The 23,496-nt window shown below is 48.7% G+C and overlaps 1 protein-coding gene across 1 annotated transcript; it reads right to left on the bottom strand.

Annotated features, from left to right (window-relative positions):
• Positions 1-3,095: 3,095 nt before the first annotated feature.
• On the bottom strand, positions 3,096-8,527 carry RMI2 (RecQ mediated genome instability 2). The gene is made up of 2 exons (XM_004021173.6): positions 8,196-8,527; positions 3,096-4,234 (listed from the first exon to the last, which is right to left on the bottom strand). Exons 1-2 carry the CDS (start codon positions 8,491-8,493, stop codon positions 4,047-4,049), a joined length of 486 nt encoding a protein of 161 aa, XP_004021222.3. The 5' UTR covers positions 8,494-8,527; the 3' UTR covers positions 3,096-4,046.
• Positions 8,528-23,496: the final 14,969 nt, after the last annotated feature.

Here is a 23,496-nt window from a genome sequence, read left to right as displayed (position 1 = left end):
ACAGAAAGATTTAGGGAACTCAGTGATCCAAAACCAGCTAAATGAGCTGGGTTTTTTTTTTTTTTTCTTCTCTCTCTCTCTTCTTTTTTTCTTCTAATGTAAAGCAGTTCCAAGAAAAGTGAAGTCACAGCCCAGGGTGCTTATTTTCAGTTCTTAGAAAAGAGCCAATTTCAAAAGGGAAGCTTTGCAGCCGGAGCACACAGCCTGCCCTTGTCTGGTGAGGGGAGCTTGCTGATAAACCAACTTTGATTTGGCATCAGAAAACTAAAACCCCCAACCGAGATGCGTCTTCATCTGGTGATGTCAAGGAGGAAACAGGAGGCGAAACAGTGAGAGTTCTTAATATTCTGGCAGACCGCAAGAGCTCAGCTAACAGCTAAGACGCCGAGAGGGCCCAGGGCCAGCTCCGAGCCCCTGGGGAGCCATCGGCGTCTGCAGGGACTTGTCGGAAAGACATGGGCACCCTCGTCTCCCCACCTCCCACACTCTTAAGGTAGTTCACTGCCAGGCGGCCCTATTGGCCCAATCAGCGATTTTTCATTCAGGCGTTTGTTACCAGAAGTTAGGTGAGGACGGAGCAGGCAGGATATGGTTCTTAGCAGCCTGGGTTGGTCTTGGAGCAGAAGAGCCGGCTTCAGATAGAAGAGCCTGACCTCAGCAAGGCAGACTTCAGTTTAAGGGCTTAGGGAGGCTACCGTACAACCAGCTCCAGGGTTACTATCGGGAAATCCAGGCTAATTGTGGAACAAACAGTTGGCCCAAGAATCTTAGGATAGAGATGGCGTGGACAACATCAGAATGCAATGTCAGTGTAATCAAAAGCAAATGGTCAACTCTTTCCCAGCCAGGGGGAGCCTAGCGAAACATGCTGACTCTGTCATAGGGTGTCCTGGACGGGCTCCAAGAACAGGAAGAGGACATTGGAAAAAACACTAAGGAAATCTGAATAAAGGGTAGAATGTGGTTAATAACATCTCAGTGTTGGGTCACTAATTGAAACTAATGTGTCATATTTGTGTTGATGTTAATAATAGGGGAGACTGGGCACAGGTAAATGGGAACTCTTTGCACTGTCTTTGAAATTTTTCTGTGGACCTAAAACTATTCTAAAATATATACATATATACATACATATATATATTTTTAAGAGGCAACTGAAGGATTTGAGTATGAACTTATTACCAGCAATAATCATTTGGGGCCTACCAAGTACCAGGCACATGTAAAAGTGATTTACACACTTCCTCACTTATTCCTCACACCAGTGCTGAGAGCTCAGTATAATCTGCATTTTATAGATGAGGAAACTAAAGCACAGAGTAGGTGGGACAGATGAAGTGTTCACATTCAGGTCTACAGGGCTGCAGAGGTCCCGATGAAGCTCAGCAACATTGACCAAACTCTGAACATAAACTGACTCGAAACAAACTTCAGACAGGCAACAAAACCCAGACTGGCAGGAAAAACAATATGCGTTTTCCAATTTCCCCACCTTTAAAAGAAAATGCTAGAGTTAAAAAATATAGTATATCCAGGGACTTCCCTCGGGGTCCAGTGGTTAAGAATCTGCCTTCCAATGCAGGGGACGTGGGTTCGATCCGCGCTGGGGAACAGATTCCACATGTTGTGGGGCAGCTAAGCCCATGTGCAACAACTAAAGAGCCTGCACCCTGCAACTGGAGAAAGTTCTCAGTCCGCCACGAAGAGCCCGCACAGCCAAATATATATGTGTGTGATTACATATATACTTATGCATATGCATATGTGTGTATTTATGTAAATATATATGGGCTTCCCAGGTGGCTCAGTGATAAAGAATCTGCCTGCCAATGCAGGAGCCCTGGGTTTGATCCCTGGCTCAGGAAGTTCTCCTGGAGAAGGAAATGGCAACCCACTCTAGCATTCTTGCCTGGAAAATCCCATGGACAGAGGAACCTGGCAGGCTGCAGTTGGGGTCACAAAAGAGTTGGACACGACTGAGCTCCACACACTGCTGAGGGGAAAGCAAAATGCTGTAGCTGCTTTGGAAAACAGTGCTACAGACTGAATACGCTGTCCCCTCCAAAGGACCACAGGCTGAATGTGCGCCCTCGCCCCGCCCCAAGTTCATAAGTTGAAACCCAGCTCCAGTGTGACGGTTTATGGGGCCTTTGGGAAGTGAACAGGATGGGGTCAGTGCCCTTATAGGAGGCCCCTGGGAAAACCTCAACCTCTGGCATCACACGAGGACACGGGGAGAAGGCCTTGAATCTGCGAGCACCTTGACCCTGGCCTCCAGAACTGGAAAAAGTAAATTTCTGATGTTTTTAAGCACCCCACCCCACCCACCCCGCTGCAGCCTATGGGGCTTTGTTATAGCAGACTGAGGCAGTCTGCCAGTTTCTTACAAGGCTAAGACATAGGCTGACCATATAAACACTAGCTGGGCTCCCAGGCATTTACCCTGGTGTGCTGAAAACGTTATGTCCATGCAAAACCTGTGCATGAGTGTTTACAATAGCCCTATTAATAACTGCCAAAAACTGGAGTCAAACAGGTGTCCATCAACAAGTGAATGGATAAGCAAACCGTGGTACATCCATCCAATGGGGGATCAGTCAGAGTAAAAAGAAATGAGCTACTGAGTTACAAAACTACACAGAGGAACCTTAAATGCATACTGCTAACTTGAAAGAAGCCAGTCAGAAAACGCTACAGACTGCAATTCCAACTATCCGACATTCTGGAAAAGGCCAACTATGAACTATGGAGACAGCAGGAAAATCAGTGGTTGCCAGGGGTTACAGGGCAGGGAAGGACAAACAGTCGGAGCACAGAGGACTTTCAGGGTAACAAAGCTATTCCCTATGATGCTGTAATGATAGATATATTATGCATACTGTATGTCACAAAGACTGACTCTTGATCTCATCGATGGACTTGAGTTAATAATAATGTATCAACGCTGCCTCGTTGATTTTAACAAAGGTATCACACCAATGTAAGATGTTAATAACAGGAAAACTGAGGGCATATAAAGTACCTCACTATAGGTTCTGCTTTTCTTCCCCCATAGAAATCTAAGATGCCTAAAAAAGAAAATCTATATAAAAGAATACAGCATAGGAAACAATTTATTGGTGGTAGAAAATCAACTCCAGCAAAAGTCTATAGCAATGGGGAACAAAACCTGACCCCCTCCCTCCCTTGACATTTACAATCGAAGGAAAAGTGAAGATTGGGTAAGAAGCAGAGAGCAGCCACCCAACATTCAATACAATCACAACCAAACTCCATTCCTGACAGAAAACACCGTGAAGACTCTTATCTAACCAGCAGGCTGCCCCTTGCGGCGTCTCATCAAAAGTTATGAGGCAGGAGTTTAGTTCATGCCTGCAAGTCATTCTTCATCTTGATTTTTGTTTCAACAAGAAGTTCTGAGGGTGTTTCAACATCCCCAGTGGAAGGAAGAAGGGCAGGCATCCACGTCCAGCTCTGCGGAGAAGGGACCTCATGTTTAGGGCTGAGTGGCATCTGAGGCAGGAAGAGGGCAGGAGAGGCCCCAGAGCCTGCAGTCAGAAAATGCTGTTTGACTTGCAGGCTGGATATGGAAGCTGTGGATGGAGGAGACGTGGGGCCATGAGGTCATTCCTTTTTTACGCAGCCTCTTTTCCTGCCCATAACCACGCTTTTCATCTCCACGGGCCGTGACTGAGGTTCAAATTCGGCCTCGTAAAACAGGGCCGCGGTGGTAATGGAAAAAGCATCATCACTTGTAAAACTTGGAAAATGCACCATGAGGTTTCTGTGTGCTTCAGGGAGACAGAATTAACACAGAGAGAGCAAAAAAAAAAAAGAGAGAGAGAGAGAGAACAAAACATCTGCTTTTCATCAGCAAACAGTCAAAGCAAAGGGCAGCAGGGGCTGAGTTCACCAGAGTGTCCCAGCATTTAGCGGTCTTGCATCTGGACTCCTCAGAGCAAAGCTTTCTGATAAACCTTTGAGAAATATATATCGAGTGATGTCTATGAAATCCACATGGTAAGAATGCAAGTTGTTCCAGAACTTCAGTTGTTTTTTTTATCGCCGGTTCCAACATCATCTAAGGAATATATATGCCTGTGTAAATCTTCCACTTCCAGCTCCCACAAGCTTTCGTGGAGGGGATTATCTGAAAGATCTGTCATCTTCACAGCCTGCAGGCAGGGCTCGGGGCTGCAGGCCTGAACCACTCCCATCACCATCACATACTTTCCTGGAAGAAGAAAAGCTGGGTGGTAAAAGTCCACACTGATAGAGAAAATACAAACAAACCAGAGACAGGAGTCCTTGAGAGGGCTTATCTTTATCAGGGAGGCAAACTGGAGACCAAAAAAAAAAAAATGCAGACAGTAAATACCAAAATGCCAAGGTGATTAAAATACTTATATATCAATAGTAAATTCCACATTTAACCTAGAGAATGATAGTAAATTCCACATTTAACCTGGAGAATGACATCCGTATCTACTTTGGCTTCTGGTTTTCAAATGTTAAAATCAGAGCACACTGCATAAAGCTATCCTGCCGAAGAAATGGAAGAGATGCTCATACCAGAGGATGAGTTGTAATTCGACAGTCTGCTCTAAGGCAGGGCCAGAAAGCCCTGAGCTTTTCCCTTCTCCCTGTTCTTGCTCAATTCACAAGCCTGCAACTGGTCTCCATGCACAAGGCTGGTCCTCTTTCTGCACAGACAACTCCCGACAGAGGATGGCTGGATGGCATCACTGACTCAATGGACATGAGTTTGAGCAAACTCTGGGAGATGGTGAAGGACAGGGAAGCCTGGCATGCTGCAGTCCATGGGGTCACAAACAGTGGGGCACGACTGAGAAACTGAACAACAATTCTGACAGTCCTAAAGCAAATATCTAATTCCCCTTCATGTTGCCACAAGAACTGGGCAGTGAAACCGCGTACCTCAGATTGGGACTACGAATCCAGCCAAAACCATGGCCTTCCAACTGAGATCACAGACCTGGTTTCGGGACCTAATGAAGTTCAGGTTCTTGATGTCTTATCGCAGAAAGAATTCAGTGAGAGACAAAGTGATAGGTAAGAAGTGGACTGATTCAGAGAGAAACACACTCCACAGACAAGAGTGCAGGCCATTGCAGAGGGCAAGTGCAACAGCCTCAAAATGGGGCATGGTTAGCTTTTATGGGCTGGGTAATTTCATAGGCCAATGAGTGGGAGGATTATTCCAACTATTTTGGGGAAGGGGGGGAGAATTCCAGGGGTTGGGCCACAGCCTACTTTTTGCTCTTTGATGGTCAGCCTTGGAACTGTCATGGCGCCTCTGGGTGTGTCATTTCACTTGCTGATTGAGGATCAAGGTCTAGTTGAAGTTGACTTGTCTGACATCTTGGATGCATCTGATTCTAATTGGTTTATGTTGTATCCTCGGGCTGTGTCTTTTTTTCAGAAGTTGTGCCTTGCCCCCTTCCCTCCTGTTTCAGCAGGGGCAGCACCCCCCAAAACAGCCTATCGTTCCAGCTGCCTGGGACCAATCTCCACTGCCTTCTGCCGACAGCTGGGCACACGTAAGCAAGTCATGGAGAGGGCAGGCTGCCATTCAGTGATCTCATGACATATTAACCGCAATGCTCTTCCCATTCCCTTAGGGAAGTGGCTCTCCTTGAAAGCAAAACTTGGCCAGTCTTAACCACACAAAACTGAATTGTGTAAAAAAAAAAAAAAAAACAACCCAAACACAGCAGGAAAAGCAGGCACGCAGCCAGCCTCCACCGCGTGCCCCTACAAGGCCGCTTTAATCATACTGCTTCCAACATCAGGGCTGGGTTTGCACCCAGGCCCCAGGGCTCTGACGGAAAGAAGCCAGGAGAGCTGATACCTTACCACTGGGCATCAGCCTCTTGTAGTACATACTGAGGTTTCCCTGAACCCATCTCTACTTTCGACCTGAGCAAGTGACTCTGGGCTCCTCAGTGACGGAGGCTCACTATAAAAATACACTTGACATACCCCTCTGAATAGGCCTGAAATACTAGGGGAGATGGAACCCTAGGAAAATGACTGAAGACCCAGGAAAGGAAGAACAAACCCACAGAGATCCCAATAGGAGAGGTAATCCACACATGGGAAATCTGCACACACCGAGGCATACAACACAAATAGACAGATGGCTGTGTTATAACACAACCCAAAGGACTGAGTTGTTCTTGCTTTTCATGATCAGCCAATCTGGTTACTTAGTCTGGTTCTTTCTACCCACAGCCTCTCCCCTGATGAGTCTCTCTCCACTGTCTCTCCTTCCCTACTGTGCCGCCTCCCTTCCCCACTTACTCCCTTCCATCTGGCCTTCATCACGACCTCACAGGCCTGAATCAGTTGTCCCTCTTTAGCGCCCACGGCAGCTTGTACTCAAGCTCAAGCCTATGACACATCACTCTGTGTTTTACTGGCTTGCTTACTCTTCAGGCTGCCTGTCTGAAAGTAGTTACCAACTTGTCAATCAAACCTTGGTATTAATTAGCAAGAGGAAATGGCAAGGTCCAGGCATGCAGGCATTCAGGCCAGTGGGTAAGTCAGATGGGTTCGTCAACGTGCAGTGACCACTGAGGTACCTGTGCTGTGCTCAGTCGCTCAGTCTTGTCCAACTCTTTGCAACTCCATGGACCACAGCACTCCAGGCTCCTCTGTCCTTGGGATGCCCCAGGCCAGAATGCTGGAGTGGGTTGCCATGCCCTCCTCCAGGGGATCTTCCCAACCCAGGGATCAAACCCTGGGCTCCTGCATTGCAGGCAGATTCTTTACTGTCTGAGCCACCAGGGAAGCCCACTCAGGTACCGACTGGTACCAACTTTATGCCAGGGCTGGAGCCACCCATGGGAGACAGTCCCAGCTTGCCTTCAAAGAGCACTGCCTACGGACCAAGACACCAAACAGCTCAGGCTACGTGCTACACCAAGGGCGGGAAAACATTTTCTGTAAAGGATCAGATACTAAATATTTCAGGCTTTGAAGGTCACAAGGTCTCTGGTGCAACTATTCAAGTCTGTAGCTGTAATGAGAAAATAGCCCCAGACAATACCTAAATGATTGTGTTCCGTGAAGACTTTATTTATGGATCCAGATATTTGAATTTCTTATACTTTTCACATGTCATGAAATCTTTCGTTTTTTCTCAACTCTTAGCTCATAGGCCAAGCAAAAAGAGGTGGCACCCTGAGGTTTGCAGACCATGTCTAGATAAACACTGCAATGGAGGGCAGAGAGGGAGGCTGAAGGATGGGGCTGGGGTGGGGAGAGAAGCCTGCAGGAGCATCACATCGTAAAAAACAATGGTCACAACCCTCACTGTGACCTAGGAGCTGTGCTAAGGCCATTTTAAAAATCTACTGAATCCACACAACAGGCAGCAACTATTAGTCCCTTTGAAAGGCAGTCCAGAAAGAACAATTCTCCAGGCAGAACATCTGAAAAGGGCCCGAGCCAGTTCAATCTAATGCTGAGAACAGTTGTCAGAAAGACACAGACCCCACCCTGGGATAGTCTGGCCCGGTGGTTCTCAAAGTGTGGCCCCCAGACCACACTTGGGAGATGGTTAGAAAGTTAGATGTTAGAAAGTTAGAAAGTTCTCAGCCCCACCCAGGCCAACTGTGAGGGTGGCGCCTGCCAGCAGTTTTAACAAGCCCTCAGTGTAAGTCTGATGCACGCTCAAATGTGCACAGTTTAAAAGAAAAGAGTAGTGACTACAGCCTGACAGTCCCATGAGGCAGGGGTACAGCAGGGCCCCCCCGACTCCTGGAAGTGGGGAGAGCTTCCCTAAGGAAGGTACCCTTGAGTCCAGTCATTAGGGATGAACAGAAGTTCCCCACTACGGTATTTTTCAAAACTTGAGGCAGGGAGGGGAATCACGCCTGCGGAGGAGGCTTTGTTCCTGATGCTGGGGGGTCCCTCTCCCGGAGATTCCAGCTGGAAAGGCTGGTGCAATCCTAGGAACTCGTATTTTGTAAATGGGCTGCGGGTGATGCTTATCATCAGAACGGCTTGGGTGGCGCCTGGCTGGGAAGGAGCAGGAAGGAAGGGTATGGAGCCTGGTGACCACCATGCTGCTGCTGCAGCACTGCAAAAGACCTGGAGGTGGGACGGCCTGGCCCCGCCTTCGGGCGGTACAAACCGAGGGCCAGCGAGGGTTCAAATCCGGCTGTTACCTGGGACGAGGCAGGGCCGCCCGCGCGGCACCCGCTCCAGGCCGCGAACCGAGAAGGACCCGCTTGGGTCCCGCAGCCGCGCCTCGCCGCCGCCGGCCTCCACCACAGTGCCTTGCATCCACACGGCCGTCAGCTCCAGCGGCTCGCGGCCCGCCGCCGCCCGCGACAACCGCCACGAGCCCGGGCCGCCCTCCGCGTCGCGCCGCAGCTGCTCCGCCAGCACCTTGAGCGGCGGCGACCGAGGCAGCCTCACGGCCGTGGGGCCGCTGACGGACAACGAGTCCGTGGGCGCCGCCATTCTGCCCCGCCTTCGCGTTCCCGCCAACTTTGATGAGCGGGAGGCCAGGTCCGCGGCTACCAATCAGGGGCGCGCTGGCGGGGCCGGCCAATGGTCGGGGCCGCCACGCCGAGCGGCCCCACCCCCCCAGCACAGGCGTGCGCTTGCGTACGTGAGGTAAATAAACGCCCCTCCCCATAAACGCCCCGCCCCCCAAGTTAGGAATGAATGGATGAAATGAATTAAAAGAGAAAAAATAAATGAAGGAGGGAGGTAAAGAACTCCTTGTCTCCACGTACCTCAAAATTTGGCGTGCACGCAAATCATCTGAAGAATGTGAGAATTCATCTTTACATCGCCTGGCCTCGTACGGTTCTCTGAGGCCAATCAGTTCAGTTCAGTGGCTCAGTCGTGTCCGACTGAAGCTAATAAATACTAGCAAATGCTGAAATGAACAGTAGCAATGATGAAGCTATGTTTATTGTCAGTTATCAGGAATCGAGTGGAGAGAGAAGGTTGGAGAGAGGGACACGTACAGCTAGTAAAATTGCCCATTCTTTTATTACTATGTTTATTTATTATACTTTAATAACATTATAAAATAATTTAATAAGATATATTACTATATTTTTCACAAAAGGAATTCATTTTCATTATAGAAAACTTAGGAAAGGAAATCTAGAATCAGAAAACAATTGTAGATATCATTCAGAGATATCCACCCACTGTTGGTGTATTAGCATCCAGGTTTCAAAACATATACACACAAATATTGTTTTGTATATTGCTTTCAGTTAATAATAAGTATCTTTCCATATCAACAAATATCCCTCTGCTTCCCCTTGAGTGACTGTATAAGATTCTATTTGTCTCATCACCTACATGACCAATAACCTAGAGGAGGACATTGGCTATTTCCAGTTTTTCACTTTATAAATCGTTACAGTGAAACTTACAGTGAACCTACTCTTTTTGTTCATGTTTCAGATAAATTTCTAGAAGTGGAGTGAAAGTCGCTCAGTTGTGTCTGACTCTTTGCGACCCCATGAACTATACAGTCCATGAAATTCTTCAGACCAGAATTCTGGAGTGGGTAGCCTTCCCTTCTCCAGGGGATCTTCCCAACTCAGGGCTTGAACCCAGGTCTCTTGCATTGGAGGCAGATTCTTTACTGGCTGAGCCACAAGAGAAGCCCAAATGCTCCCTAAAACTTGCATGTCCTCAATCAGTCAAATCCTAAACCAACCAATCTTTAAGTCAAGACCAGTGGTCAGGAGACTGTCCTCCTGGGACCTACTGCAATACCAGGCTTAGAGTCTTCATCAAGAGCTCAATTTTTATAAAGCAGCTAAGATGTATTGGAAAAGACCCTCATGCTGGGAAAGACTGAGGGCAAGAGGAGAAGGGGGCGAGAGAGGATGAGATGGTTGGATGGCATCACTGACTCAATGGATATAAATTTGCCCAAACTCTGGGAGATAGTGAAGGACAGGGAAGCCTGGCATGCTGCTTGGGATCCATGGGATCATAAAGAGTCAGACACAACTTAGCAAATGAACAAGAAGAAGACATACTGAACAAGGCTCTGTCCTTACAGCTTTGTAGGGAGACTGTACTACAAAGGTGGGGAAACTGAGGTTCACAGAAGCTAGGTGGCTTGCCTACAGCCTTCCTGGAAGTAGCCTCTGTAGGGTTCTGGGCTCTATACCTCAACCCTAAGCTGTATAGTAACCAGATTCCTAACTTGGAAGGAAGTGGGGATTTTAACCAAGAGAGAGTCTCACCCCTTCTAACTGATGGGTCTCTACTGGCCTTACCCAGGGAAGGCCAGGAAAGTGGCCTTCAAACGCAGGTCTGGGGCTCCCGCCCAAGCGGAGTGGGTGCACCGTGCATCCCACCTGGGAGCTGCTCTGAGGTGGGTGCGAAGGTGGTCCTGGGTGTGGTGGCAGCAAGCCCTCCCAGAGGGGGAAAGCATCTTAGGTGAGAGGGATGAAGAGAACAGGGAAGGGGGAACTGAGGCAGAGGGAAGGGGCGACCCAGAACTGAGTTGGAATGGGTCGCCTGAGAATGGGCGAGTGACATGGAAGGAAAGAAGGAGAAACTGGGACGAAGATGCAGCCTGTACCATACCTGAGAGTCTTTTCCTTCCCTACTCTTTGGACATGACTGGTACCTGAGACTTTGATTTGGGGCCCATTTGGTTTTTAAACTTCAGGAGGGATCACAGTATCTTGATCATCTTGCTTTTGCCACACCCACTATGTCCTGCTGCGGTATGGTTTCTTCTGCTTGGGAACCTAGCCCTTCAGATCATCTTTCTTTGAGATTTTCTCAGACTAGATCAACTTCTAGGCTTAAAAACAGTGTGGGCTTCTTTGCTTTGGCCATAAGAAGGCTTTAGCCAACAGTGTTGAGCACGACCTAACGTCAGCGTTCCCTCACCCATACAGAGGCTGCTGTAACCTTATATAGAGTTGACCTACCCTGCTTTATGACTTTTCCTCTTCCTTCAGTTTAAATTATTCAGTTTCCTTTACCATGTGACTGCTTATCTTGACAACCAGTAACTAGGTAGTGTGACTGAGAGGTCTGTGTTTTTTTTTTCCTTAGAACTGACCTGGATCATGATTTTGAGATTAAATACCTATGCTGAAGCTGAAAAACAAAACAACCCCACAAGTCTGGGAACCTTCCTAGTGGTCCAGTGGCTAAGACTCCGAGCTTCCAATGCAGAAGGTCCAGGTTTGATCCCTGGTCAGGAAAATAGATCCCGAATGCTGCAACTCAGAGTTCACACACGCGATGAAAGATTCCGCGTGCCACAACAAAGATCGAAGATTCTGGGGGCTGCCACTAAGACCTGGAGCAACCAAATAAATAAATAATATTCAAAACACACACACACAAGCCTGAACATATCAGTGCTCAGTTTATAACCTCCTGATGGTGTCATTCCTACACCTGGAATATGAGCATTCCAGGCAGAGTGAAATGCACCAGGAGGGCCCAGAAAGGAGAGAGAGAAGGAAGCACCAAAAAAACAGCTAAGATTTTAGAATAGCTGGGACACAGAGTGCAAACAGAAGAGTGGGAATAAAGGAGGTTGTGCTTACATAATGACCTCACTCTTTATCCCCGTTTTAACAGATGATGAAACTGAGGTTCAGGCCAATGACAAGGTTAAGGCCACACAGATGGCAAGGGGCAGAGTCAGAATTCAATCCAAGTCCATCTGACCCCACACTTCATGCTCCTTGGACCACACACATCTGCATCCCGCCTTCCCATCAAAGATGCCTCCAGACCTCTCTGCTCATGCTTCTCTCTGCCCGACACGCCTTCCCTCAGCTTCTCCCAGCTGGCTCAGTCACCATGTGCCTGCCACCACCAGGACTGCTTCTCTTTAGGGAGCCCTTCTTGAGCCCACAACTGGAGTCAATGCCTACCTTGCGGACCAGGCAGCTGACACCCCAGTCCAGGGTTTTCCAGCCTCAGCCCCAGTGACAGTTGGGGCCAGGTAATGCAGTGTTGAGGGAGTCATCCGATGTTCCTTCTGGGATATTGAGCAGCATCTTTGGCCTTCACCTCTAGCTGCTGGTAGCACTGTCCCCAAGGTGGCAACAAAAAGAGGCTTCAGGTGTCACCAGTGTCCCCTGGAGTGTGAAATCACCCCCTGCTGAGAGCCACTGCCCTCATCTGCAGACTCGCCATGTTCTATCTTGAACTATAAATACTTGAGTCTGAGTCTGTCTCACCAGCAGACCAAAGGTTCAAACTCTGGGGCCAACAGCGGCTGAGCAGCTAACCCTGGTGGAGCAGTGACACGCTGGGCTTCGCAGGCCCCAGTTGAGGGGCTGATCACACTCAGCCAATGGTTGCCACATGAGAACGTGGGTCCAAGCACTAACAATTTAATGTATAATCTCCACATTTAAAAAAGAGTTGGCAATATATTCAACTCTAAAACAGTGTGTGTGCATACTCAGTTGTGTCCAACTCTGCAATCCCATGGAGACTGTAGCCTGGCCACGCTCCTCTGTCCACGGGATTTCCCAGGCAAGAAGACTGGAGTGGGTTGCCCTTTCTTCCCCCAGGGGATCTTCCCGACTCAGGGATCAAAACTGTGTCTCTTGCATTTCCTGCATTGGCAGGCAGATTTTTTTCTTCTTCTTTTTTTTTTTTTTTTTTACCACTGCACCACCTGGGAAGCCCCTAAAACAGACAGACAAACATACAAACAAAGACTCTGTGGTCCTAAACGCAGCCTGTGGTCATCCTGGCCCAAGGGCAGCCAGTCTGCAAGTGAGGCCCCTAGAAGGTGAACTCTGGTCCTGGCACTGAGCAGCTTGCGTGTTCATTTATGGAAAGCTCCTTGGAACCTCCTGCAAAATATCCAGAGGGCTGGGCTGAGTGTTTCACCAGTTCTAGGAGTTGCACAATGGGTGTCTCAAATATTGTCGTGAGTAGAAGCACTAGGGGTCTGCCAACACATGCTGGGTAAGCCCTCCCTTGGTGGAGGGCTATCTCCCTCCCCTCCTGCCACCCTTACCTGGGGCCTGGAGCCACCCTTGTGCAGGGCCTTCCCAGGCCCCAGCTTCCCAGTGAGACCACAAACTCCTGGAAGGGAGTTTCCTGCCACGAGGACAAAGGTAAGGCAAGGGGAACTTCTGTGCCTTGGCCTCACACTCAACCCACTCATTCACCAGATCAAATCAAAAATGCTTCTGATTGCCAGGAACAAAACCAAACCCTAATGTCCAAGGAAAAGAATTTGCTCTGAAAGATCATCCATGCAGTAACAAGGAGATCAAACTGGTCAACGTGAAAGGAAACCAACCCTACATATTCACTGGAAGGACTGATGCTGAAGCTGAAGCTCCAATGCTTTAGCCAGCTGATGCGAAGAACTGACTCATTGGAAAAGACCCTGATGCTGGGAAAGATTGAAGGCAGGAAGAGAAGGGAACAACAGAGGATGAGATGTTTGGAAGGGACACTGATTTGTGACTGTTGTCAAGGAACAAAGGCAAAAACAGGATTTACAAGAGAGAAAAGACCCTGATGCTGGAAAGGATTGAGGGCATGACGAGAAGGGGACAACAAAGGATGGGATGGTTGGATGGGCATCATCAACTCAATGGACATGAGTCTGAGCAAACTCCAGGAGATAGTAAAGCATAGGGAAGCCTGGCATGCTGCAGTCCATGGGGTCACAAAGAGTTAGACATGACTGAGCGACTGCACTGAACTGAACGGAACATCTACAAAGCGGCAAAAGCTGTCATTAGCTGAGCGCTTACTATATACTAATCACCATGCCTAGTGCTTTATGTGCAGAGTCTGTAATTCCTCAGAACAACCCTAAGATGTAACTGCTCTTTTTCAAAGTTTTATTTATTTATTTTTGGTTGCACTGGGTCTTTGTTGCTACGCACAGGCTTTCTCTGGTTGCGGCAAGCCAGGGTCGCTTTCTAGTTGTGGTGCGCAGTTTCTCATTGTGTGGCTCCTCTTGTTGTGGAGCATGGGCTCTAGGCACTCAGGCTTCAGTGGCTGCAGCTCGCAGGCTCTAGAGCTTGGGCTCAGGAGTTGTGGCTCGAGGCATGTGGGATCTTCCTGGAGCAGGGATCGAACCCATGTCCCCAGCATTGGCAGGTGGATTCTTAACCACTGTACCACCAAAGAAGTCTGTAAGTGTTTTTCTTAAGCTCATTTTATAGGTGGGGAAACTGAGGTATGGACAGGTGATGTAACCTGCCCAAAACCACACAGCTGGTAAGAGGTAGGGCTAGGGATTCCAAGACTCGGGACCTGGACAAAAGGGTCCCTCTTTCATATCTTTCCATAATCAGGACCTCAGAGAAGTGGGCTCTTACCCACTATCCTGGGTCATCACCAAGGTGAATTCCTCAGGGAAATTTTTTTTAAGTACAGGTTCTGTCAAAAAGGGGTTTCCCTGGTGGCTCAGACAGTAAAGAATTCGCCTGCAATGCAGGATAGCCGGGTTTGATCCCTGGGTTGGGAAGATCCTGTGGAGAAGGGAATGGCTACCCACTCCAGTATTCTTGGCTGGAGAATTCCATGGAGAGAGGAGGCTGGTGGGCTGTGCTCCATGTGGTCGCAAAGAGTCAGACACAGCTTAGCGACTAAATGACAACAATGGCATTTCTGGTCTATATGTGAGAACAAAAAGTTGTAAGGACTTGAGGGTTGGGGCTGAAACAAAAATCCTATTGTTTGCAGCTGTGATTGTCTATTTAGAAAAACCAAAATAAACTACAGGTAAATATTTAAACTAAAAAAAAAAAAAAAAAAGGTAGAGGGCTTCCCTGGTGGTCCAGTGGTTAAGAATCTGCCTGCCAATGCAGGGGACAAGGGTTCAATCCCTGGTCCAGAAAGATCGCACTTGCATGGAGCAACTAAGCCCATGTGCCACAACTACCGCAGCCCACACTGCTAGAGCCTGTGCTCTGCAACAAGAGAAGCCCCTGCAACAAGAAGCCCCTGCACCGAAACGAACAGCAGCCCCTGCTCATTGCAACTACAGGGAAGCAGCAAGGAAGACCCAGCACAACCAAAATATACACTAATTAATTTTTTAAAAAACTTATTGAAGAAAAGTAAGGTAGATTGATGGGCAGAAAGAGGGAAGGACAGGAGACCAGATCTGTGGTAAGATACATTCATTGTAGAATCTCAGAGGCGGATGCATGGGACCCACTGGACAATTCTTTCAAAAGTACAGAGATGGGGGATAATTCTAGGTTTCAGGGCCACCCCACAGCCTTCCTACGTCAGAATCTTGGGGAATGAGACCCTAGAATTACTCTGAAGCCCAGTCAATATCCAGCCCCACCCAGTGACTAGCATGCTTCCTATGCCTTCATCACAGACTATCACCAGAAGGTCACTGGACAGACTGCCGCCTATTGGTCTCTGGACCCCCTTTTCCATGACTCCACGCCAGAGCATGGGGTCCTCCTTGCCACAGGCCCCAGCCACGGAAGCCGCAGTGCAGCCAGCTCTGGGGTGGGGCTCAGAGATCAGGAGGAAGAAGCAGAGTGTCATGCCTTTTTGTATGATGGTTGGCACTCCCCGGCCCCTTGCACCAATGGTGATGTCTGTTCTCCACTGCACACTCAAGGTGGCCAGGCTTTTTGCAGCTTCTTGGAGGAGCCCTGAAGCACTGCCCACATTTTTTTATTTCTTCTTGTTTTTATTTTTTGGCCTCACTGTGCAGCAAGTGGGGTCTTAGTTTCCTGACCAGGGATTGAACCTGTGCCCTCTGCAGTGGAAGTGAAAGTCGCTTAGTCGTGTCTGACTCTTTGCGCCCCATGGACTGTGCATGGAATTATCTAGGCCAGAATACTGGAGTGGGTAGCCTTTCCCTTCTCCAGGGGATCGTTCCAACCCAGGGATTGAACCCAGGTCTCCTGCATTGTAGGTGGATTCTTTACCAACTGAGCTCCCAGGGAAGCTATCCTGCAGTGGAAGGGGAATCTTAACCAATGGATCATCAGGGAAGTCCGTTATAACCCACATTTTAGAAGTAAGATCCAAACTTCCAGGCTAACGATAAGAGCAACTGCTTCCGCCATGACCACTAGAAGCTAGGCATGGTGCCAGCTGCTATATCAGCTCATTTCATCCAAAAACCTGTGCCAGGGACCTAACTCCACCTCCACTGTACAGAGAAGGAAACGAAAAAGAAACGAAAGCAATCAAACCCATGTGGCGCTGACACGGGAGAGGCAAATACATCAATGGAATGGAGCTGAGGGTCCAGACATAAACTCATATGTCTAGGGCTAGTTGTTTTTTGATAAGGTGTTGGGACCAAACTGGAGCCAGGACAGGCTCTAAGGGGCAGGCTAGGCCTGAGGTTTAGTCTCTAGAAAGGCTGAGGCGCTGGGAACTCCCGCAGGCAGTGTAGCTCGACCAATTTAACCAATCAGCTATGCTGTTACAGGAACAAAGAACCGTCTGTATAAAAGCAGATGTGATTCAGAGCTCCAGGCTCTTGTCGGATTCCACCGTGCTGGATGAGACCTGGGCCCTAACTCGAGCTAGCGATAAACCCCTTTATGCTTTTGCATTGCTGTGGATGTCTTATTCTCTCAGTTTTGGGGACTCGGACTCTGGGCATAACAAAGGGAGACAAGATCATTCAGTGAGGAAAAAATAGTCTGTTCGATGAATGGTTCTGAAACAAGATGCAAAAGATGAAAGTTGGACCCCTGTGTGCATGCTAAGTCACTTCAGTTGTGTCTGACTCTTTACGACTCTGTGGACTGTAGCCCGCCAGGCTCCTCTGTCCATGGGATTCTCCAGGCAAGAATACTGGAGTGGGTTGCCATGCCCTTTTTCAGAGAATCTTCCCAACCCAGGGATTGAACCTCCATCTTTTATGTCTCCTGCATTGACAGGCAGGTTCTTTAACACTACAGCCACCTAGGGAGCCCACTGGACTCCCCTCTACCTCATACCACATACAACATGGATCAAAGACATATACATGATTTTGTATATGACAATGAACTCTTGGAAATGACATCAAAAGCACAAGCAACAAAAGGAAAAAAAACAAATTGGACTTCATCAAAGTGAAAAATGTTGGCACAACAAAGGACATTATAAAGAAAGAAAAAACAATCTACAGAATGGGAGAAAATATTTATAAATCACAAATCTGATGAAAGTCCAGTATCCAGAATATATTAAAGAATATTTGCAACTCAGTAACAAAAAGGCAACTCGATTTAAAAATGGCCAAAGGACTTGAAAAGAATTTTCTCCAAAGAAGATATACAAATGGCTGGTAAGACATGAATAGATAGATGCTCAATGTCATGAGTCATTAGGGAAATGAAAAAAGGCACTGTCAGTACTCTTGCCTGGAGAATCCCACAGACAGAGGAGCCTGGCGGACTACGGTCCACAGGGTCCCAAAGAGTCGGACACAACTGACACGACTGAGCATGCACGGATGCTGTCTGACTCCAAAGAGCTGACCGTCCCGGGTCTGCTTCTTTCTCCCCCGACACGAGCCCACACCCTCTAAGGGCCTCTATGGGCCAGTCCAGGTTGCTGAAGCACAATCAGTTCTCCTTGCTGAGGGGTGAGGGGGTGCTGGCCAAAGGTGGGGCTGGGAGACGAGTTGATCTCCATTAAATCTGAGCACCTGGTGGCCAACATCCATTAAACAGTTTCTGAGCTTCAGCTTCCCCTTCTGGGGACTTAAGGAGCTAGACCACCCTAACTCACAACTCCCCCCGAGTTGATAATGAGCTCCCCAGGACGTCAACCTCTGGGCTCAGAAAGAAAATCCTCTGGTCCAAGGCAAGGAGATCCTCACACCTTGCCTCTCATGACAACCCTGGCTGGTAACCCCCCCACTGCAGGTGAAAATATGGCCAAAATCAGGGACGACCTTCCCCCTTAAGAGCTAGAGGTAACAGTTATTGAACATTTGCTTTATGCCTTACATATGTCATCTCGCTTCATCCTCACGAGGCAGCAGTGTTATTACACCCATTTTACAGATATAGGAGGCTGAGGCCCAGTGCAGTTTAACTTTTTTAAGGTCAAATGGAGAAGAGTCATGCACACTCACCTTACAACCCAGCGTTCCCATTCTTGAGCGTCGAGCCTGGAGAAATGAAAACTTGGGTGCACACAAACGTATAGATGTTGATAACAGTCTATTCATTATCACCCAAAGCCAAAGACAACCCAGTTGCCATTCAACAGGTGAACAGGGAAGCAAACTGCGGTACACACACACCGTGAAAGACTCCTCGCAGTACACACACACCGTGAAAGACTCCTCAACCACAGCCAGGAATGCACAACTGAGACACACAGCAACCTGGACAAATCTGAAATCCATTACGCTGGGCAAAGGAAGTCAGACCCCAAAGTTGACATACGGGGGCTTCCCTGGCCGTCCAGCAGTTAAGAATCCACCTTCCAATGCAGAGGACACGGGTTTGATCCCTGATCCGGGAGTATTCCACATGCCATGGGGCAACTTGACCCATGAACCACAATATTGCTTCCACCCTCCCTAGAGCCCAGGCTCTGCAACGAGAGAGGCCACCACAATGGGAAGCCCTCACACCACAGTGTAGAGTAGCCCCCACTCGCCGCAACTAGAGGAAGACTGAACACAGCAACAAAGACCCGGTGTAGCCAAAAATAAACAAATTAATTAATCAATTAATTATTTTAAAAATGAGCTCACTTAAAAAAAAATGTTGACACACTGGAGCTTCCCTGGTAGTCCAGCAGTTAAGAATCTGCCAACCCCTGCAGGGGCTTGGCTTTGGTCACTGGTCCAGAAAGGTTCCATATGCCGTGGGGCAACTAGGTCCGTGCGCTGCAGCCACTGAGCCCACGTGCCTAGAGCCGGTACTCTGCAACAGGAGAAGCCCAAGCATCGCAATGAAGAGTGGCCTCCACTTACCGCAACTGTGGGCAGCAAGCCTGTGGGCAGCAACCAAGACCCAGCATGGCCAAAAATAAGCAATATTAATTAATTTTATAAAGCTCACTTTTAAAACATTGACATATTGTATGATTGCATTTCTATGACATTCTCCAATGGCTAAAACTATAGGAACAGAAAACAGATGATGAGTGGTTGCCAGGGGCCGGGGGAGATGGAGGGGCTGACTGCAAAGGGGTGCCAGGAGAAAACTTTTAGGGTACTGGGATTATTTTGTGTGCTGGTTGTGGTGGTAGTTATATCACACAGTCTCTACCTGTGTTAAAACTCCCAGCACTGGACATCCCTGGTGGTCCAGTGGTTGAGAGTTTGCCTGTCAATGCAAGGGACACGGGTTCAATCCCTGGTCTGGGAAGATCCCACCTGCTGCGGGTCAGCTAAGCCCGTGTGCCACGACTACGGAGCCTAATCACTCTAGAGCCCATGGTGTGCAACGAGAGAAGCTGCCACAATGAGGAGCCTGTGCACCACGATGAAGACCCCGCTAAGTCAGGGGTGCCATTGCCTTTTCCGATAAATCAATTACATCTTGAAAAATTCACAGAACTGTACGCGCGCGCACACACACACACACACACACACAGAGCACCCTAGGATAGATAACTACACGATATTACTGTCACTGGCTGTGGCCCAAGTGGGAAACACCATTTCTTCTTCAAGGGACTAAGCCTAGGAAACCCAGGAAAGTTCAGAAGTATGCAAATAAAGGCTTAAGGAAATGGGGGCGGGGTGGCTGCTAAGGGGTGGAGTGTCTCCTTTGGAGCTGCTGAAAATGTTTTGGAACTAGATGAATATGGTGGTTGTACAATATTGTGAATGTACTAAATACATGGAATCGTTCACTTTAAAATGGTTAATTTTATGCTTTGTGAATTTCATCTTTTTTTTTTTTTAAAGTTCCAAGCTAGGGGGGAAAAGAAGTGTCCAGGGTTAACTGTGCCCTAAATCTATCCCAAAGAAACCAGGCCTCAGAGAGGTTAAGTAACTTGCCCAAGGCCACACAAGAAGTAGGAGGCTGACCCTGAGTCAGTCTGCCTTCAAAGCTTGAGTCCTTTCCATGAGCAGATGTGATTAAATGAGTTAAATATTACCCCAGAAAGTGACTGGTTATTACCTAGAAGCTCTAGCTGACCTTGTCTCCTTTGCCGAGGACGACCTCTGATCAGTATACGCGTGACTTCAGAGAACATATTTTTCAAACTGCAACTAGGGACATAGAGTTCAGGCCAGGATCCCTTCCCCTCTGAATGGTGTGACCTGATTTACATGAAAAGTCTTCCAGGGTTGTAAACAGGAAACCTGGGCCAATATATTGTACTGTAATGAACTCCTTTCCCAAAAGGATCACAATTCTGTGAAAGTGGAATTATTCTAGAAAAGAGAGGCTGAGTGTCACCATGCACATTTGCACAGAAAGAAAAAACACACACACACTTCAAAACTTCTGAGCAAGGCAGGGAAAAGGGAATGCCTTATTTCATGGAATAGAAAGGAAAGCTGGGTGAGATGTTGAAATGCCCCTCCCCACAAGGGTAGCAGGTGTCTTTTTCTGGTGGGTTTCAGGAGGGCTTAGGCTGGGAGGCAGAGAGATGGTCATGATGACTGCCCGCGTAAGCCTCAAAAGCGGTTTCTCCAAAGTGGAATGCCCCGAGTGCCTGAAAGAGTTGTTTCTCAACTGTCCTGAGACTGAGGTTTTGGGGGAGGGGCATGACCCGCCTGACAGGGTCACTGAGGCAGACCCAAACCTCAGCCTTGCAAAACAGCAGCACTGTTGAGTGAACACAGCTGGAGACAAAGGAAGTGTGAGTCAACCCCCAAAGTTTCTTTTAAAAAGGCTGTATTAGGTTGCCAGAGCCACTGGGGTGGGAGACGGTGTGTGCCAGCCTGAGGCTGGGCCCTGGGGGCCAAGACAAGATTGCCACCATCCTCAGGGACCTGTGGGCAGAGGGCCGGCTGCACAGGGGCTGGGCAGTGCCAGTCCAGGAGCTTGTAGGACAGCCCTTCCTTCCAGGGAGCCGTTGGATGAGGGAGAAGAACTCCAGCTGTGTGTAAGCATTACCTCTGAGCCACAGCTCCCTGCCAGGGGGTCTGAATTGCCCCCATTTTACAGAGTGACAGACTGAGTCTGATGTCTATACTCATTTCTCCATTCAACAAGCATTCACCAGATGCCCTGCAATATGCCAGGCAGTGGGATGCAGGAGTAAACAAAAACTGATTTCATGAACTTTAGAGCTTCGTGAAGGGTGAGGAGACAGACGCTGTTTTGAGTGATATGTATGCAGGGGCCACGGAGAGGGTCTTTATTTGGAAGGGATATGAGAGTTGGACTACAAAAAAGGCTGAGCGCAGAAGAATTGATGCTTCCAAATTGTGGTGCTAGAGAAGACTCTTGAGAGTCCCTGGGACAGCAAGGAGATCAAACCAGTCCATCCTAAAGGAAATCAGTCCTAAATATTCATTGGAAGGACTGATGCTAAAGCTGAAACTCCAATACTTTGACCACTTGACGTGAAGAACTGACTCCTTGGAAAGACCCTGATGCTGGGAAAGATTGACGGCAAGAGGAGAAGGTGGCAACAGAGGATGAGATGGTTGGATGGCATCACTGACTCAATGGATATGAGTTTGAGCAAACTCAGGGAGATAGTGAAGGACAGGGAAGCCTGGCGTGCTGCAGTCCATGGGGTCACAAAGAGTTGGACACGACTGAGCAACTGAACAACAACAACCGCAGTTGGCGATGCTTAGTCTGAGACCAGAAGGATGAGAAAGAACCAGGGATTCAGGGAAGGGCACTCCTGGCAGAGGGAAGGGCACTCCTGGCAGAGGGAACGGCAGGTGCAAGGGCTCTGAGGTGGGAAAGACCTGAAGTGAGAGGAACAGCGAGGCCAGCATGGGTGGGTGGCCTGAATGAGGGGTAGCCGGTGATAAGGTCAAGGAGCAGGCAGAGGCTCCGGGAGACCAGACAGGAAGCTGTAGCTGCAGTGACTGGAGATGCTGAGGTTTGAGCAGCAGGTACAAGGAGACACGGCAAGTGGCTGGTTTCAGCTCAACCCCCTGGTGGCCTGATAAGCGGTGACAGAGAGAGGAGTCGAGGATGATGCCCTGGTTTGGAGACTGAGCAACTGGGTGCCTGAGACAAGGGGGAAGTGAACAAGTCACCCAGCCAAGAACTGACTATCCGCCCTTCCCTGGTTACTCTCTTCACCTGCTCCACGCCACCCCTCCCCCCCCACCCCATCCCACCCCCTGCCCCGGAAAAGCCCATCATGCTCAGGGCCGGATTCGAGGACCACTGCGCTCCAACTTCCTCTGGCCTCTCCATCCTCCTGACCTCACACTGCTCCCCAAGGTGCTCTTCCCTTGACCCCCATGCTCACGCTCAGTCCCACCACCTCATCTTTGCTTTCTCCCTTCCTCCAGCCCTTCCTCCTGCCTGAGGGCCCTCCCTTCTCCTGGGGCCCAGTGGAAGCCCCACCCCTGCCTCGGAGGCCTCTGAAGAGCTCTTCTGAGTAGCTGCTCTGAAGCCAGCCCTTACTTGACTGGAATTCCCATGGGGCCACCTCCTAGTACCCAATCCTGAGCGAGTTCCTTAAGGGATCCAATTTCTTCATCTGCAAAATGGGTTGAAAATAAAAGTACCCACCATATGGGGGTAGGGGCAGGATTAACAAAGAACTGCTCACTCATCTGGCCCCTGGAACATAACTAGGGGTAGCCAATGTTATTCCTGGGTGGAGCAGAAGTGTCATAGGGAAGTCAGTCAGTTCAGTTGCTCAGTCATCTCTGACTCTTTGCAGCCTCATGGACTGCAGCACGCCAGGCTCCCATGTCCATCACCAACTCCCAGAGCTTGCTCAAACGCACGTCCATTGAGTCGGTGATCCCATCCAACCATCTCATCCTCTGTTTTTCCCTTCTCTTCCTGCCTTCAATCTTTCTCAGCATCAGGGTCTTGTCAAATGAGTCAGTTCTTCACATCAGGTGGCCAAAGTATTGGAGCTTCAGCTTCAGCATCAGTCCTTCCAATGAATATTCAGGACTGATTTCCTTTAGGGTTGACTTGTTCGATCTCCTTGCAGTCCAAGGGACTCTAGAGTCTTCTCCAACACCACATTTCAAAAGCATCAATTCTTCGGCACTCAGCTTTCTTATTGTCCAACTCTCACATCCATACATGACTACTGGAAAAACCATAGCTTTGACTAGATGGACCTTTGTCATCAAAGTCATGTCTCTGCTTTTTAATATGCTATCTAGGCAACCCACTCCAGTGTTCTTGCCTGGTGAATCCCAGGGACGGCGGAGCCTGGTGGGCTGCCGTCTGTGGCGTCGCACAGAGTCGGACATGATTAAAGCAACTTAGCAGCAGTAGCAGCAGCAGGTTGCTTGTAGCTTTTCTTCCAAGGAGCAAGTGGCTTTTAATTTCATGGCTGCAGTCACCATCTGCAGTGATTTTGGAGTCCCCCAAAATATAGTCTGTCACCGTTTCCTTTGTTTCCCCATCTATTTGC

This window comes from Ovis aries, chromosome 24 (assembly GCF_016772045.2).
Source record: "Ovis aries strain OAR_USU_Benz2616 breed Rambouillet chromosome 24, ARS-UI_Ramb_v3.0, whole genome shotgun sequence".
Lineage (NCBI taxonomy): Eukaryota > Metazoa > Chordata > Mammalia > Artiodactyla > Bovidae > Ovis > Ovis aries.
This window is presented reverse-complemented; position numbering and strand designations above follow the sequence as displayed.

Bases quoted from the DNA above. Each gene is read 5' to 3' on its own strand.
- RMI2 (XM_004021173.6), bottom strand. From the start codon at position 8,493: ATGGCGGCGCCCACGGACTCGTTGTCCGTCAGCGGCCCCACGGCCGTG. The intron at 4,235-8,195 runs GTAACAGCCGGA...TTCTTCTTCCAG, and splicing joins GCGGCCCTGCCTCGTCCCAG to GAAAGTATGTGATGGTGATG.